The sequence below is a fragment of the Rhinopithecus roxellana genome, chromosome 4, assembly GCF_007565055.1.
Source record: "Rhinopithecus roxellana isolate Shanxi Qingling chromosome 4, ASM756505v1, whole genome shotgun sequence".
In the NCBI taxonomy this organism is placed as follows: Eukaryota; Metazoa; Chordata; class Mammalia; order Primates; family Cercopithecidae; genus Rhinopithecus; species Rhinopithecus roxellana.
The window spans coordinates 64664542-64683591 of NC_044552.1; the positions used below are offsets into that span (position 1 = coordinate 64664542).

Sequence of the window (19050 nt, forward strand, 5' to 3'; positions counted from 1 at the left end):
GATACCCAAATCCTTGGATGCTCAAGTCCCACAGTTGGCCCTGAAGAACCCACAGATATAGGGTGCCAAGTGTATTTCAAAACCAGTTTGATATGGAATTTGAAAATGAGAACTGTGGTAAGCAGAATAAAGATGTCCACATCTTAGGCTGAGTGCGGTGGCTCACACTTGTAAACCCAGAACTGTGGGAGGCCAAGGCAGGTGCATCACTTGAGGTCAGAGTTCGAGACCAGCCTGGCCAACATAGTGAAAGCCTGTCTCTACTAAAAAAAAAAAAAAAAAAAAAAAAAAGAAAATTAGCCGAGTGTGGTGGTGCATGCCTGTAGTCCCAGCTCTTCAGGAGGCTCAGGCAGGAGAATCACTTGAACTCAGGAAGAAGAGGTTGCAGTGAGCCAAGATTGCATCACAGTACTCTAGCTAGGTGACTAAGCGAGATTTCATCTCAAAAAAAAAAAAAAAAAAAAAAGATGTCCATGTCCTAATACCCAAACTGGTGACTATTTCATGTTACAAGGCAAGAATGAATTAAAGTTGCAGATATAATTAAGTTTGCTAATCAACAGACTTTAAAATAGAGATTATTCTGGATTATCCACATTGGACCCAATGCAATAACAAAGATCCTTTAAATATAGAAGAGGGAGTCAGAAGGTCAGAGTCACAGAGAGATTTGAAAATGCTAGTTGCTGGCTTTAAAGTGGAAGAAGAGGCTAAATAATGTAGGCAGTCTCTAGAACCCGAAAAAAGGCAAGGGAAGGGATTCTCCCTGAGCCTCCAGAAGGAATGTGGCCGTGTTGACAGCTTGAATTTTGCCCAGTGAGATCAATTTCAGACTTCAGCTTCAAGTGCTGTAAATGATTATGGTCATTTGAAGCCACTATGTTTGTGGCAGTGTGTCACAGCAGCACTAGGAAACTAATACAACAACAAAGAGGCCTTAAAACATTTGCAGATAGGAATTTTCTCTCTCTGCTTTCAGCTCTGAAATGCAGTTCAATTCCTCTACATAAAAGCACCTGCCAAGTATATGTGCTGTGACTGGCAACATGATTTAGGCTGCCTGGTGCCAGCAAATAGTAAGAACAATATTCCTTGCAGACTTCCAGGATATTCTATCTTCTAATTGGCTCAAATTAATTCCCTCTATTCTGAGCATTTGGAGGCGGAAAGATTTTCCACATAGTTGTGTTACATTTTTTCTACTTTTTCTATATATCCTTACGACTATGAATACAACATGAATCTAATGTTGAATCTACTGAAACTGACTGTATCCTATTAAAGTATAATTATAATTATACAGACAAGACAGACATATTTGCTTTCTAAAACAAAAACAAGATTATTTTAAAATTGAGATATAATTTAAGTACCATTAAATTTACCCTTTTAAAGTATACAATTTGGTAGATTTTAATACATTCATAAGGTTGTCCAGTCATCACCAGTATCTAATGTTAGAACATTTCATTATGCCAGAAGGATATCCAGTACCCATTAGCAGTCACTCCCCTCTTCCTCCTCCCACAAGACTCTGGCAACCACAAATCTACTTTCTATTTCTATCGACTTACCTATTCTGGACATTTCATATAAATGGAATCATACAATATGTGCCTTTCCTATCTGGCTATTTCACTTGGAGTAACGTTTTCAAGGTTCATCCATGTTATAACTTTATCCCTTTTTATGGCTGAGTAATAGTCCCGTGTATGCACATATCACATTTTGTCCATTCATCAGTTGATGTTCATTTGAGTTATTTTCACTTTTTAGAGATTATGAATAATGTTTCTACATGTTTTGGGTTAAATATGTATTTGTGATTCTCTTGGTTATATATTAAGGAGCAGAATTTTTGGTTCATATAGTAATTTTACATTTAATTTTCTGAGGAACTGCCAAAGTGTTTTCTAAAGTGGCTGCACCATTTTACATTCCCACCAACAATGTATCAGGATTTTAATTTCTCCATATTCTAATCAGTACTTGTTATTGTTTGCATCTTTTTTAATCATAAAAAAGATATATAAAAAAGATTTGCATTTTGAATATTTTTTATGTATTATTGGCCATTTGTATGTCTTCTTTGGAGAAATGTCTGCTCAGATCCTTTGCCCAATTAAAAAATTGGGTGATTTGTCCTTTTGTTATTGAACTGTAAGAGTTCTATGTATATTCTGTTTACTAGACACTTCTCAGATGTATAATCAGCAAAAACTTTTTCCCATTTTGAGAGTTGTGTTTTCATTTTCTTGATGATGTCCTTTGAAGCACAAATGTTTTTAATTCTCATGAAGTCCAATTTGTCTAACTTTTTTGGTTGTTTGTGTTTTAGATATCACATCTAGGAAGCCATTGCCAAAATCCAAGCTCATGAAGATTTACCCCTTTGTTTCCTTCTAAGAGTTATATAAATTATAAAGTTTCTGTTTTATGTAAATCCATTTCATGTTAATTGTTTAATACGGTGTAAGGTGGGGGCACAATTTCATTATTTTGCATGTAGATATCTACTTGTCCCAACACCATTTCTTGAATATTTTTCCTTACTGAATGGTCTTGGCACCCTTTCTGAAAATCAATTGACCGTATGTATGGGTTTATTTTTGTACTCTCAATTCTTTTCCATTTATCTACATGTCTGTCATTATGCCAATATCACACTATCTTGATTCTGTAGATTTGTAGGCAAATTTTGAAATAAAAAATGTGAGTCCTCAAACTTTGTTCCCCTTTTTCAAGATTGTTTTGGCTATCCTGGTTCATTTGCATATTCACATTAATTTTAGGACCAGATTGTCAATTTCTGCAAAAAAGCCAATTCAGATTTTGATGAGGATTGTTTTGAACTTGCAGATCAATTTGGGAAGCATTGTCTCCTTAAAAATATTAAGTCTCCCAATGTATGAACGTGGGATGTTTTTTCATTTACTTAGGTCTTTAATTTGTTTCAACAATGTTTTGTAGTTTTCAGTCTACAAACTGAACCTCTTTTATTAAATTTATTAAATATTTTATTCTTTTTGATGGTATCATAAAAGGATTAGTATTCCGAATTCCACTTTTGGAATGGCCATTGTTAATGTATAGAAATGTCATTAAATTTTTTATATTAATCTTGCATTCTGCCAGCATGCTGGATTTGTTTATTAGCTCTAGTAGTTTTTTGTTGGATTCCTTAGGACTTTATATATACAAGATTGTATCATCTATAAAGAGATAGTTTTACTTCTTTCCATTCTGCCAATCTGTGCTTTTAATGGAGTATTTAATACGTGTATATTTAACGTGATTACTGAGAAGGTAGGATTTATATTTGCTATTTGTTTTCTCTTTGTCTTAAGTTTTAAAAATTCCTCTATCCTTCCATTACTGCTTCCTGCATGTTGAACAGACATTTTCAAATGTATTATTTTAATTCCCTTATTTTTTGAGTTATTTTCTTAGCAGTTGTCTGCTAGATTACAATTAACATTTTAATTTAGGTCAAATCTAATTGTGGATTAATAACAATTTAATTTCAATATTATACCCCAAATTTTACTTCTATATAGTTTAAATGCCTTTCTCCTCCTTTCTGTTGTTAAAATTATATCTTTATATATCGTGTGCTCAGCAACATAGATTTTTAGTTATTGTTTTATGAAATTGTCATTTAAATCAGATAGCATAGCAAAAAAGTTACACACAAAAAAATACATTTATGCCGTATTTTATATTGGGTTATATATTTACCGCTCCTGGTGCTCTTTATTTTTTCATGTGGATTTAAGCTATTGTCTAGTGTCCTTTAATTTCAGCCTGAAGGACTCCCTTTAGTATTTCTTATAGGTCATGTTTCTGGTGTATTAATGATTTTTGTTGTGGTTTATTTGGTGACTTTTCTGAATTAATTCTATGAAGTCTATATTCTTTGTGAGGTGTGTCCACTGAAGTCTCTGCTAGGTTAGTTCAATGGTCAATTCATAATTGGACAGAGATTTTCTAAAATGTCTTGGACCAGTAAGTCTCCCACTCTCTTGCTAACGGGCTCTGTGTATTTATTAGGGCAAGTTAAATGCTACAGTCATTGTTCTAACCAAGATTCAGCCCTTTTAGGGGCCAGGTGCAGTGGCTCACGCCTGTAATCCCAGCACTTTGGGAGGCCAAGGCGGGTGGATCATGAGGTCAGGAGATCGAGACCATCCTGGCTAACACGGTGAAACCCCATCTCTACTAAAAATACAAAAAAATTAGCCAGGCCTGGTAGCGGGCGCCTGTAGTCCCAGCCACTCGGGAGGCTGAGGCAGGAGAATGGCATGAACCCGGGAAGCAGAGCTTGCAGTGAGGTGAGATCGCACCATTGCATTCCAGTCTGGTCGACAGAGTGAGACTCCTTCTCAAAAAAAAAAAAAAAAAAAAAAAAAGGAAAAAGAAAAAGAAAAGAAAAGAAAAGAAAGATTTAGCTGTTTTTTTCCAGAGTAAACACTCCCCAGATTGCTGCAAGACTTTAATTGTTTTCCAGAGCTCTGGGAAAATTATTTTGACTATTTTTTCCAGTTTTCTCATTGCTTTATGGAGGAGAGAATTTCCAGAAGGCCATTACTGTGCATTTTCCACCGAGATGAACTTTTAAAAGTCTGTGGTGACTACTAATCTCTACGAGTTTTTCCCAATTAATTTCTCTGTTTTTGTGATGTAGGAAGTTCTGTCTTTCAAGTACCTATTCTGTTCTGCAGGAAATTGCCTGTACTTTCCACACACCAAGGCTATAAATTTTCATATAACTGAGAGCTGAATGATCCTTATGTGGATTTTTTTTTTTTTTTTTTTTTAATTTAGGATTCTGGCTCTTCAGGAAAACTTCCTTCTCCAATTTAAAATAGATGTAAGTAGTGACATTTCTCTAGATGGGTTTATGTCATTGCTGTTTCTCTACGGATTTGAGCAGGAAAGAAGAAAGGAAGGGATCTATTTGCTCTACTTTATAACTTATTTAGAAACAGACAAGGCTCAGCGTGGAATCAAGGGATCTTAAAGGTCATTGACTCAAAGTTTACAAAAGTTGCCCAGGACTCTGGAAGAATTGTACAGCTGAATTGTCACATTGCTGGACTGACATAATGTTTTTTCCTTACACAGGCTTGTTCTACTGAAGAAAGGAAAAGGGACTTTGAGAAAATCTTTGCCCACTATGATGTTGTAAGTGTGTCTCTTTATATTGTGCTGGCCATCTTTGAGTAGGAACCTTGTTTAGCCCCTATGTGGAACCATCTTACCCAACAGACCCTAAACTTACATGATGAATACAATCCCATCTGTGTGTTTCTAGGTCAAGGTACCCTCAAATTCTCTACAGACCTTCTGAGAATAAAGTAAAAATAGCCAAAGGAGTACACATGGTTGAGAAAAGAAAAAAAAAATGACTTTTTTTTTGTCTCCTCGGGCCCAAACTACAAGTTTTCTCCTTCTTGTAGGACAAAGAGTTCATTTATAATCATGCACAAAAACATACAACCTCCCAACCCAGTATTCAACGCAAAGAAATAGAGGAAAAGTCATACCTATTTATCATAAAAACTATTTTTCTTGTAGAACCAATTATTTGATGAAAAGGGGAGAAAATAAAAAGTATAAGTACAAAGTATGGCAAAGAGATTAAATTTCCTAAGGATAAGATAGTATGATGTAAGAAGGAAGAAAAGTAGAAAAGCAGAAAAAAAGTTGGGAAAGATTATAAGGATGTTTCCCTGAAACTAATCAGATTAGATAATTATGTGTCATGTTCTGAGCAGAAAACAGCATCACCTGGGAGAGGCAGTCTAGCATAGAGGTGGTTAAACATGTGAGTTCTGTGACCAATTACCTAGGTTTGAATCATGGCTTATTACCTATGGGACCTTGGGCAGGTTCCTTAGCTTCCCTGTGCTTTGTTTTCCTTATTTGTAAAAGTAGGGTGATAAGGATAATAATACCTACCTTCTGGGGATGTTATGAGAATTAAATGAATTCAGGTTTAGAAAGCTTTTATGAGAGTGCCTGGTAAGTACAATATAAGTGTTTGGTAAATACACTAAGGGAATGGAATTTTAAAAATGATATGTGAAAGGCTCAGGATTAAGAAATCACAAAGAGAGCAGAGGAGTTATTATAGTGGAACTTTAGAGAATAAACAAATACTTTAATATGTATTGTATTTTATAGATGTTCATATTTGCATGTGTTATAAAATGGGAATAAAGGGTCTCATGTACAGACCAAATGATAATTCTAACATGTTCATTCAATGTAGTCTCCCTGGATTTAAAATAAATATTTTAGTAATCACCGTATCATTGCCAAATTATAGGGCAAGATAAAAAAGTTTCAACCTATACCTCAAAGGATTAATATTATATACAATTAACACTTATCTAAACTGAAGCCTAGGACCCGGGAAGCAAATAAAGTCAATATATGACATACGACTGCAATCTGCAAAAGCCGAGGAACTCAAAAGTATGATTTCTCATTTGGTTACATGGAGTAGTTTTCAACGAGTTATTTTAATTCATGTGGAACATTCACGTCCTGCATGGAGAACATAAATTGGAACATGCCACTTCTAAGTCTATTTGTGGCCACATAAGAATACTGATACGGTTTATTTATCTAATTTATTCCTTTGCTTTTTGGCTTAAGAAAATGATATTTAGGCAATTGGATCTTTTCCTTTTCAGAGTAAAACGGGAGCCCTAGAAGGCCCAGAAGTGGATGGGTTTGTCAAAGACATGATGGAGCTGGTCCAGGTGAGTGCAGGTTCTTCTTATTATGAACTGGGATTGTCATTTTGATTGATTCCATTGTTTATGTGTGGGAATCAGTAAGACTGAAGGTTAATGTCAAAGATAAAATATAGGGATGCAGTTTATTTAATAACCTTTGAATTGCTATAAAACCCAATAAACCTCCCTCGCTTTCTTAAGATTGTAGTTTAAATTACTTGAAGTTATCATACAGGTATCTTTTTACTATCATTTAAAGGCCACCTATTTTACCAAAGGACTGCAGTGCCACTGAATATCTTTCTGTTCTATTTTTTGGTTACAGAAAGTCCCTTTTCCCTTTAGACTTGGTTATTAGAATAACTAAAACATTTAATTGAATTTCATGTAATAAAACGTACCTTCAGAATTATATATATATGTGTGTATATATATATATATGTGTGTGTGTGTGTGTGTATATATATATATATTTTTTTTTACTAAGAGGCTTATCTAATACCTAGCCTAAGATGGTTATTTATCGGTTAAGACATTGCTGAGGTTGGGGCGGATGAAATTTAGATTATATTTACATCACACAGTTGTTTTATGTAGGATAGACAGCGTTTAAAAAACTTCCTTCGAGGTCCTGTTGAACTGTATTGACCAGCTGCATGATCCAGTTTAGCAGATCATTTCCAATTCTTCCATTTCCATGGGATTGTGTAGATAATGAATTTAGTAGTCTTGTATCCTCAGGGAGTTTTTGAGGTTTGTTCAGAACACAACGATTCTTTTCTGGTCAGCCCAGATGGCAAAAAATCAGAGTAGCAATTATGAGCTGTTTGTGGAGTTCCAGACTTCTTTGAAAATCCGATTAACACTATGGAGCCTTGCAGCTGAAAAATGTCCAGATATCAATTTTTGCATGAATCTCCAGAAAGTTTGTGTACTGTGATAGAGCAGGCATGGATAAAACCCTCTCTGATGTCTAATTAGCCTGATGAGACGTCTTCTGTGACCCCCTTCTTTTGTTGTTCTCATCCCAACGGGTCCCTTGCCTCTTCTTTTCCTCGTTCTCTTGTTGCTCCTGTTGGAGATTTCACAGGCATTTGCACAGCCAGAATAATTGATGGGTATTGGTGTGGTATTGCTTTTTATATCGATTGCTAGAGGAAAATCCCATTTCACCCATTATCTATTTAATGCCAGAATGGCTTCTGTAATAGAAACTGAGCAGTTATCCATAGGAATATTAAAGTTGCATGGCAGCATTTGCTAAACTAGAGTTTTAATTTGCTTTTGAGAGAATGAATGGGACAGTTTTTTGAGAGCTGCCTGGTCTCTTATGCATTGGATCCAGGGGCAGTGACTGCCTGAGTGTAGAGCCTGGGGGCTTTGGAACCTTACTGCACTCTATCCCACCACCCTCCACAGAGGTTCTGGCCTTCTGCTCTTCCATGGCCCCCACACACAGCCCAGCTGTGAGTATGGATGCACAGTTACAGGGAGCAATCAGTCATTAACCAAATCAACCTCTCTTCTTCTTTGCTCCCCCTTTTCTTTAGTCTCATACTTGTGGGAAACAATTTTTTCTCAGGTCAGAGGTGTCATTTGTTGCTGAAAACAGTTTTGCAGCATCCCACGTCTTCACCAGGCTGTGGGAGGCAGCTGGGTTGGGCTGAGGGATTAGGCTCTGCTTGAATCAGAATACATCCGATTTACAGAATTTGAAGCGGTGGTTTCCGGAGGGGCTGCCTTGGTTGGGGGTGGCTGCTGCTCCTCCTCTTTGGTAACCTCATTTTGGTCCTTCTCCCTTCTTTCTCTTTTCCCTTGCTATGAAAAGAACTGATTGGAATTTTTTTTTTGTAGATGAGGCAGTGTAAAATGGGAAACAGTGCTTTGGACTGTGACAAATCTGAGCTTTAATTCCAGATCAGCCATTTATGAACTGTATATCTGTGGGCAAGTTACTCAATCTCTCTGATACTTGTCTTCTCATCCGTTATATGGGCACAATATTTACTTCCCAAGGTTGTGTGCTGACTAGAAATAACATAAACACTGATCACAGACCCTGGGATATCGAATGATTCCCAAAAGTAATAGTCTTTGTTATTTTCTTGGAACAAAGCTGCTGTAATATTTGGAGTACATTTCTCAGCTTGAGAATAGTTATTGAAAGAGAATTTCAGAAAAGGAATCAGCAGCTCAATGCATGTCTATGCCATTCTACTGGATATTCCTGTCCAAAACAATAATGTAAAAAAAACCAGTACAAAAGAAAACTTCTAAAAGATAGGTATGTCAGATGGCAATTTACTAACATATTTTAGTATGCATAGCTTGAACATTTTTGCTTCCTTTCTGATTATAAAATTATCTCTGCATACTATAGAAAAATGTTGAAAATAAAGGCAAGTAAAAGTTAAGAAGCTGATGAGAATTCAAGCTAAGAATTCAGATTTTAGGCTGACCCCCTGGGGTTCCAGGCCTGATTTTACCACTCCCTGCCAGTGAGACCTTGGGCAAGTTATTTTGCATCTCCAAACCTCAGTTTTTTCATCTGGAAGATGGAAATTGTCATAGATCCTACTTCCATAAAGTTACCATGAAGATTACAGGAGGAAAATCTGCATAAGGCAATTGATATTGCGTTACTTCACTAATTAATACCATGGTAATAAATTATTATTAAAAACAAAAAATATTAGCTATACCACATATTGATCTGGAAAGTGATATAGCTGTCATAACTTCAGTGACTATGATACTTGCTATTTCCATATGATTTTTCTAAGAGAAAGCCCAGATATCTATAATCAGTATAATTTTACTGAATCCCTTCGTAAAAAATCATGATTTTTGAATCTGGATAATCTTAATAATCTTCAATAACTCTGCCTTTCAATTGTCATTGAGTTTGGCAATGGTTTCCAAAGGCCAGTAGGAGGAGGTAGAAGTAAAATCCAAACCAACAATGTAGCAGACAAGACATTTTTTCCAGAGAAAATGAAAGAGATGGGAAAAATTCTAGACCATGCAAAAAATTAGTTGGAAGCAGAGATCAGCCTCGTTCTTCAATGGATTTATATCACCTCTATGGGAAGGTGAAGATCCTCGCCCCTTTTTGCCTCTCTGTTTCTGTGGAGCTGCTGGGGCAGCACAAAGGCACCTCTCAGTGTAAGCATCAGGCCAATTTGAGACAGAGCTAGTTCCTAGGGACCAAGTCAAACTGTGGTCAGTAATTCAGAAGGAATTTATTGGGATTCTCCAGATGATTTGTTGAGCTAAAACATATGTACACAGTAGTTCATTATTAATGTTCTCCTCCAATAATTGAAGGTGCATACACTTACTGTGTCTTTCCTAGTCTTTACTGGACCTTCCTTAGTCTTCTAGGTTTCTTTAAAAATACTCACCATATAATTTGTATGCTGTAGTCAAATGATGACCAGTAGTTGAATTTCACATTTCTTGGCTTTATAAACAGAGTCTTTCCTGTGACTTTTTTCTTTATTTTCATTTTATAAAAAGGGGCCATGGGAGAAGTAAACAAATCAGTATTTGGAATTTATTTTCAAAGATACTGTCAGAGAGCATATACCATGGGGTCAGCAGGAAGCTGGCCCAGTTACAAAGTCTGGGTCAGGGTTTTTAGTGTTTGCAGTAATAACTCTGAAGTAAGCTTATCTTATAGTCTTTTAATTCTTGGACAATCATATATGATGTAATATTGACTTTACATGAACAAGATTATTAGGTTATCAAAACACATCATTCCCCAAGCTCTGAAAAATGGCACCCAAGTCTTTCCTCTGTCAATCTGATAAGATAGCAGGTCCCTGAGGAATAAACATGGTTTCTCTTTTTCCAACAAATGTATTGAGATATGATTGACACTTTAAAAAGCACTGTATATACCTAATGTATACAATTTGATGCATTTGGACATAAGTATATATCCATGAAACCACATCATGATCAATGACATAAACTTATCCATTATCTGCAAACATTTCTCTAGCTACCCCCTCCACCTTTTTTTTTGTCTTTTTGTTTTGTTTTGTTTTCTTTTATGTCAAGAACACTTAACATAACATTTACCCTCATAGCAAATTTCCAAGTATACAATACAATATTGTTAATCATATACACAACAACTTCTGTACAAGATTTTTGTTTGTTTGTTTTTGAGATGGAATCTCACTCTGTTGCCTAGGCTGGAGTGCAATGGTGTGATCTCAGCTCACTGCAACCTCCGCCTCCTGGGTTCATGTGATACTTCTGCCTCAGCCTCCTGAGTATCTGGGAATCACAAGTGCACGCCACCACACCCAGCTAATTTTCGTAATTTTAGTAGAGATGGTGTTTCACCATGTTGTCCAGACTTGTCTCAAATTCCTGACCTCAAGTGATCTGCCCACCTCCACCTCCCAAAGTGCTGGTATTACAGGCGTGAGCCACTCCGCCTGACCTACAAGACTTTTTAACAATCTGTAGCTCACTCAGAGCAGCATAAAAACCAACACAAGAATCCACAGCTTAAATTAGAAAGTAGAATGGCAAGAAATTCAAGATCTCCCAAGAGAAGGTATAAATGTGAACAGTAACATCGGAAGCCAAATAAATTGGCTGCCAGAAGTGACCCCAATTTATTTGGAAGCCAAATAAATTGGCTGCCTGGAAGTGATGGGAGTTCCTGCCCACAGGCCTCCCTAAAGTTCTTTCTTTTCCTTGATGGACACCACATTTGCTTTTTCTCTGCTATTGACAAGGAAAATGGTTGGCAAGAGGGGACAATACCTCTTTTATTGATAGATTCAATAAAGGATTGAATCTAACATGTGCCTCTCTAAAGAGCTAGCCCTTAGCAAAAATGTTTCTTTTCACTTTTAAATTGTAAAAATGAGACATGTGTCATAGAGAAATCAGAAAACAGAAACCAGAAAAAACAGAAGCATAACCTCTATGTTCTAACAGACTGACTGTGAACTGACTTCTCTCCTATGTATGTTTTTATATGGTTGAGATTATAGTGAATAATAGACATTACAATATAATAGTATATTATATATAATATAGATCATACTATATATAGCCTATTATAGAATAATAGTAATAGTCATTCAGTAACCACATAATATTTCACCTGTGGTTAGATCATAATTTACTTAAACACTCCCCTATTACTAATAATTTAGATGGTGTCCCATGTCTGTGATTCAAAACAATAATGCAATAATATCTTTGTGCAAAAATCTTTCTCTATATTTGGCCTTGTCCCAGGAATAAAATGACTAAATCAAGTGGTTTGCATGCTTTAAAATTCCTGGGTTCCATTGTCAAGTTTTAGCAAACATCTGAAGAAAGAGCAGGTGTGTTTTCCCATTTCGTTCTTCAATGTCCTTTCCTCCAACCTGACTTTTCTTCCCCTCACTACCCAGAAAGTTGATGATGACTTCATTTTGACCTAGCTTTGTCTATCAAGGAAGATAGCATTCTGGTATATATAGTATATGTTTTCACACTATTAAGTTAGGGACTTAATGTGCTGCCATCTCTTGGGTGATGAAAAACTGAAAAGAGAGGATAGGTGGCAAGGAGAAGAAATCGTAATCCCAAAGAGTGAATATCTAACAAAAGAATGTCTGGGGTGGTGGGAAATGGTGATGGGAAGAAAGTTGGAAGATTGAAGAGGTTCTTCCTGGAGCTTCTCAAATTACAACACTGCTAGGAGACTTTCCAGTATCTGAGCAGACATTTCCATTTGCCTAGTAAAGTGATCCTAAAGGAACACCAATGTAATTTCTTATTTTCATTTTAAAAAGCAATGGCAGGTGATAATTTGTAAACAAGCGGAGGCTTGTTGGTAGAGACCTGGATGGATATCTAAAGCAATAATATCTTAACTTCTGCCTGTCGCCTCAATGTTTTCAAACACCACTGTGGCCAATAAATAGTAAACTGGAGACAGAAAACGTCGTAATTTTGCATGGTTAGAGAATAAGGTTCTGGTTAATTAAATATTTTGATTAATAGAGAATTATTTTAAGTGGATTACAATAAAATGCACTTACCATCAGTGAAACTCTAATTCAGTTCCTTTAGTGGTCAGAATATGGTCCAGTGTTGGAGTCATGATGACTCTAAGATAGAGATTTGTGGAGTGCTGGTTAACAGAAGGCTTGGATATAAACTTTAATTATTTTAAGAGAATTGGAATGTACAGGAAAGGGTAGTTGTATGACAAAAATAGGAAGGCTGCATTTGAGGATAGTCATTCACTAATTTCATAGATATAATTGAGTATCTACTACAGGCAAGAATTGGGAAGAGAAGGCCAGACCCAAAGGTCCCCCAACTGCCAGTATTAAAGGGAGACAGGTCAGCATTTTTCAATCAATTTTATCTCAGATCCACTCTCACACTGTCCTATGAGATGAATGAGGAAAAAATTACACTTTTACATGAAAGGTTATGATACAGTGTAGTGATGAAAAATATACACTTTGGGACCTGCCTGCCTGGATTTGTATCTTGGTTTTGACATGGCTCAGCTGTGTGACAGTGGGCAAGTTAATTAACCTCTCTGTGCTTTAGTTTACTCATCTATGAATTAATGATGAAAGTAGATACAACCTCCTAGGGTTGTTCTAAAGATTAGAGTTAATGTATTTAGAGCTTTTACCTCAGGAACCTATGTGCAATTATATTAGTCACTTGTTATAAAAATTGTTGTTAAGACTGAGGCTCCAAGGGTTTCTGGTGATGTGTCTTCAGTGACACGTGCATTTTTTGAGCTGTGGCATTTAGGTCTCCTGACTCATATTGAGTTGTTCAATATTAAAAACATAACTCAAAAGGTCTGAAGGAACTTCCCTTACATACATCCGCATTCATTCCCACATCCCCTAACACACATACATTCATACACCAAAAATATTTTCTACTCACTTGAAGGAAATAATTACTATGATGGGAAACAAAGCCCATTATTCTTCAATTACAAAACAAAACAAAAACAAACTTAGAATAGTTTGAATGAGGTAAATACATTGGCAAATTAATTCACACTAATTTGTAAATGACTACCACTTGAGTATTTTTCTAATCTTGGGATTTGCCAAAAGGATCCTGGGGCCAGTTAGTGGAGAAAAGTTTTAGCAACAAGTCATTGAAGACGGTGAAAAGCAAAAATTCCCACATTGCACTGTACAACAAATGAACTGAGACCACCAGGGGGTCTCAGAATGCAGCCTCTTTTCAGGACCTCTGAGCCCTATTTCCTCGGGCCACATCTACACTTGCCTGGTACTGGCAGAGAACTACAAGAGAACCTATTGACAGATCGAGCTACATTGTGGCCTCAGAGTCTAATCATTCAGGGCACTCTCTACAGAAGAGTGAAGTCGATCAAATTTATCTTCTGGTCCCAGACTTTCAGCTCCTGATATCTCTCTGAACACCAGCCCTACTCTGGTGTTTATTATTCCTGCTCTGCCATCTGGCTCCCAATTTCTTTTGCTGTTTCCTCCTCCCTTCTATTTAAAAACTGCTATCAATAATAGATTTGGTGTCAGTCATTTGCCCCATTGGACAGTGCAAATTAACGAGTCTTAATGTGGCTCGCTAGTTAAGGGACAATTTTTTTTCTCCTACTGATGACGTTTTTAGTGATTTTGTTTTTGGAAACGAAAAAAACCTTGCGGCAGGGTTGGGTAATGAAGAGTGCTTCCCAGAGCCCCTGAAATCAAACCTGCGGGTGGCCGCCTTCTCTGTTCACTCATAAAACTACTCCAGTAATCAAGCGGCTTGGAAATTTGACTAAGTTTGTTTTTTGTTTTTTCTCTCTGTATACTGACTTTTAAATTTAGATTTGTGAACACAAGTTTTCTGAAAAGGAATTTGGTGGAAAGGCTTTATTCCCGTTAATAGTTTGAAAATGGGGCTGGGCATGATGGCTCATGCCTCTAATCCCAGCACTTTGGGAGGCCGAGGCCGGCGTATCATCACAGGTCGGGAGTTTGAGACCAGCCTGGCCAACATGGTGAAACCCCATCTCTACGGAAAAAATACAAAGTTAGCCGGGTGTGGTGGTGGGCACCTGTAATCCCGGCTAATTGGGAGGCTGAGGCAGGAGAATCACTTGAACCTGGGAGGTGGAGGTTGGAGGTTCCAGTGAGCTGAGATTAGCCACTGCACTCCAGCCTTGGTGACAAGAGTGAAACTCCGTCTCAAAAAAGAAAAAACGGGAAAATGGAAGACACACTTTTCAGTGTAAACCAGGGTGCAGAGAACAAAAGGGGTTTGAATCTTACAGTCAGTGCTCACTCAGGTTTCCAGCGAGTTCTGTTTATGCAAATAAAGGATTCAAACTTGCTTAGTTCCAATTGGTTGTTGGCGTTGAGTTCTGATTGGTCAATAGAGCTGAGCCTTGATTGGTTAATTTAACTGAGTTCTGATTGGTTGGTTCGGATGAGCTCTGAAAGCCCCAAAAAGAAAAAGGTGCTGGTTTTCAGGAAACTTGAGTAAGCTGTCATCTCTAGTCAAAAAAGGACCACTTGGATCTATTTTAAATTTAGGGCCCGTGGCTGTGCATGGTGGCTCACGCTTGTAATCCTAGCACTTTGGGAGGCCAAGGTGGGCGGATCACCTGGGGTCAGGAGTTCAAGAGCAGCCTGGCCAACATGGTGAAACCCTGTCTCTACTAAAATACAAAAATTAGCCGGGCATGATGGCGGGTGACTGTAATTCCAGCTACTTGGGAAGCTGAGAGGGGAGAATCGCTTGAACCCGGGAGACGGTGGTTGCAGTGAGCTGAGATCACTGCCACTGCACTCCAGCCTGGGCGGCTGAGACTCCGTCTCAAAAAAAAAAAAAAAAAAAAAAAAAAAAAAATTTAGGGCCAGTGAGCCACGTGAGATCCATTTTGAAGGATGAGCTCTTTGATTTTGACGTTTATTCACAGTTGCATCAGCACTCATGTAGTTTCTTTAGGCCAGCCTTTTCTCCACGAGAATGGTATGAAATTTTGCAATGAGCACTCAATTGGAATCAGAGGATTATTGAGGACTATCTCCAATTGTCAGAGGACTGTTGGTCTATTCTTGGGCTCAAAAATGCTGCCACAACTTTCCAGCTTGGCAGGAAGCTTAAGCTTTCTCTGCACCTCTGTTTCCTAATCTGTAAAAGAGGTGGAATTATTTACTTCCCAGCATTATTGTGAAGCTTAAATGAAGTAATCTATGGAGAATCAATTTGTTAAAGCATTCCTCACTTTTGCAGGCCTTTGAGCTTGAAGTAAAAAACTTTTCCTAGCTAACATGTATCATATTTCTAGCTAACATTCTTTCTTGCCCCCTAACATATCCCTTGGAGTAAATGTTACATCCCTAGCTCGACCACATGTGCATTTAGATTTACATTCAGTATAACCATTTTTTTTTTTTTAAACCAGAGGCACAAAAATCTCCTACAGGGAGATAATGAAATGTGTCTTCTCTCATCAGTGCAGCAAGGCAGAAATTTATGATCATAATTCTCTACTTTGAGGCAACGTATCTTTACTATGCTTGCTAATAAGGCAGTGTTTCTCTAAGAACTGCAGGGAAGTGATGTGGAAGTAAAGGTTTTTTGGCCTGAAGGGACATGCTGAGAAATGAAACTGTTGGCAGAAAACTTATCTTTGGTAGCATTTGGTGGGATGAGGCGATAGACTCATTCCCTCACTCCCTGTGGCCTGTCTCCTCCAAGGCAGGACACTGAGCTTAGAGAGCATCAGAGAGGGTGTTAAAGGGTGGGAACATCATTGGCTTGCCTGTTAACATGTTACTTTTGTCGCCCTCAGCCCAGCATCAGCGGGGTGGACCTTGATAAGTTCCGCGAGATTCTCTTGCGTCACTGCGATGTGAACAAGGATGGAAAAATTCAGAAGTCCGAGCTGGCTTTGTGTCTTGGGCTGAAAATCAACCCATAATCCCAAACTGCTTTGCCTTTTGCTCTTACTGTGTTTCTGTGCTCTTGCTGGTAGAACTGTATCTGTGCATTGCTGTTGGGGACACAGTGGGCAAACTCACAAATGGTGTGCTATTATTGGGCAAGAGGAGGGACGCTAGGGCCTTCCTTCCACCAGCATGATCTATCCCTGCCTCACTGTGCAGTGTCTGTGTTGTTTTCGTCTTGACCCTGGGCTTTCCTATCCTCCCAAAGAGTCAGCTCCCCTGTTACATGGCTCTGCCTGTCCTTCCCTAGTCACCAGGGGACAGGGGCAGCTGAGTGCATTCATTTTGTGCTTTTCTTGTGGGCTTTCTGCTGAGTCTGAATGGTGTGTAGCATTCATGGCAATTCTGTAACTTCAACATAGATTTTTTTAGTGTGTGTGGAAATAAATCTGCAATTGGAAACAAAAATGTACTGGTAATTGCTTTTGTCTTGTGACCTTTGAAATGTTCTACCTGGTGGTTTGACTAACAAACCCCTGACGTAATGGAGAAGGGCAGAGAAGGAGAGGGAAGGGCAATATCTTAAAAGAAATCCATACACCAATCCTTCTATAGTTCTCACATGCCCTCACTAGGACTGACTTCCTGGTGAGCTGGCATTAAAGCGAGAGCTGCCAATAATCACTTTTTATTGGAAGGAGGAGACCAGAACACTCATCCTGGACTGGGTTTTGTTCTTAAGTGCTTGGTGAGCTCACATGGATAGGCAGGTAGAAATAGAGAAGAAATACGAAGAAAATGTTTCCCAAGTAACCCATGCTCCCCTCTCCATCCCTTCCTTTTCCAACAGTGCTGTTCAGAAAATCTGGGACCACGGCAGCCTTCTTCTAGGTACCTGAGTGTCTCTCATGGGTGCCTCTGCATGCTCCTGGCCCCAACATGTACCCTGCTCTCTTCTCTCCTGGAACTCTGATGCCATCCCCATGGAAAGGAGACTGCTGGGGCAAGGGCAGAATTTCTGTGGGGCAGGCCCCACTTTCCTTTACTGTCTTCACCCTTTATTCTTCATGACACCCCTACCTTATACTAGACTGTGCAGTAATTTCAGGCTTCCTGAAGTGTTATAGATAATTCAGAAAAATTAGTGTAGAACAGTGTATTTAGAGCTGTTCATAACCCAAGAATTCTGTTTACAGGGTTTCCCTTCATTGCACACCCTTTTCCTAACTTGATTTTCTTCCCCTCAGGTCTCCCTTACCTCCAACATATAGATAATTCATATTAAGAACTACTATTGGGCCGGGCGCGGTGGCTCAAGCCTGTAATCCCAGCACTTTGGGAGGCCGAGACGGGCGGATCACGAGGTCAGGAGATCGAGACCATCCTGGCTAACACGGTGAAACCCCATCTCTACTAAAAAAAAAATACAAAAAAAAACTAGCCGGGCGAGGTGGCGGGCGCCTGTAGTCCCAGCTACTCCAGAGGCTGAGGCAGGAGAATGGCGTAAACCCGGGAGGCGGAGCTTGCAGTGAGCTGAGATCTGGCCACTGCACTCCAGTCCGGGCGACAGAGTGAGACTCCGCCTCAAAAAAAAAAAAAAAAAAAAAAAAAAGAACTACTATTTACTAAGGCTTTCTATGTGCCAGGTACTTCTAGGTGCTTTCCATACCTTAAGTAATTTAGTCTTCACCAAATCCCTGTGAGATAGGTACTATCATGATACTCAGAGATAAAGAAACTGAGGTAGATAGAAGCTAAACAACATGTTCGTTATCATAGCTCTTACAAGTGGGAAGTCAGGGAGTCTGACTCTGGAACCCCATGCTCCTAACCACCATTTTATTTATTTATTTATTTATTTATTTATTTATTTATTTATTTAATTTATTTTTTAACAGATGGGCTTTCACCATGTTGCCCAGGCTGGTCTCAAACTCCTGAGCTCAAGTGATCCACTTGCCTCAGCTTCTGAAAGTGCTGGGATTAGAGGCATGAACCACCATGCCCGGCCAACAACAGACAATTTTCATGCACCTTTCAGGAAGCCTTGGCCCTTTTCTGCAGGTTCTTTCTCACTGTGGGATCCACCACACCTCCCGGAAGGACAATTCTCCAAGTCCGGGTCATTCAGCCTGGAGTACACTTTGTGGGAGCTTAAAGAGAGTTCAGGAAGCACCACAAGGTGAACCACACATGCCAGATTCTTCTGTTGATTGTCCAAATGGTGAGCTAACTGTGCACACGTACACCCTTCACAGGACAAACAACTATTTTCAGAATTGAGACTACCTGAACCCACAAAGAGGAAAAGACATTCTCTATTTCCAGGACATCACATTATTCTGCAGTGATTAATTCCTCTTAATCTCCTGTTTTCT

The 19050-nt window shown here is 38.4% G+C and overlaps 1 protein-coding gene across 1 annotated transcript in view; it reads left to right on the forward strand.

Moving 5' to 3' along the window:
* Positions 1-17140, forward strand: part of SCGN (secretagogin, EF-hand calcium binding protein) — a 50139-nt gene extending 32999 nt beyond the window's left edge. Inside the window, exons 8-11 of the mRNA XM_010365099.1 lie at positions 4825-4870; positions 5125-5184; positions 6702-6770; positions 16579-17140. Coding sequence (XP_010363401.1) covers positions 4825-4870; positions 5125-5184; positions 6702-6770; positions 16579-16707 — 304 coding nt within the window. The 3' untranslated portion in view covers positions 16708-17140. The remainder of the gene's footprint in view (positions 1-4824; positions 4871-5124; positions 5185-6701; positions 6771-16578) is intronic.
* Positions 17141-19050: the final 1910 nt, after the last annotated feature.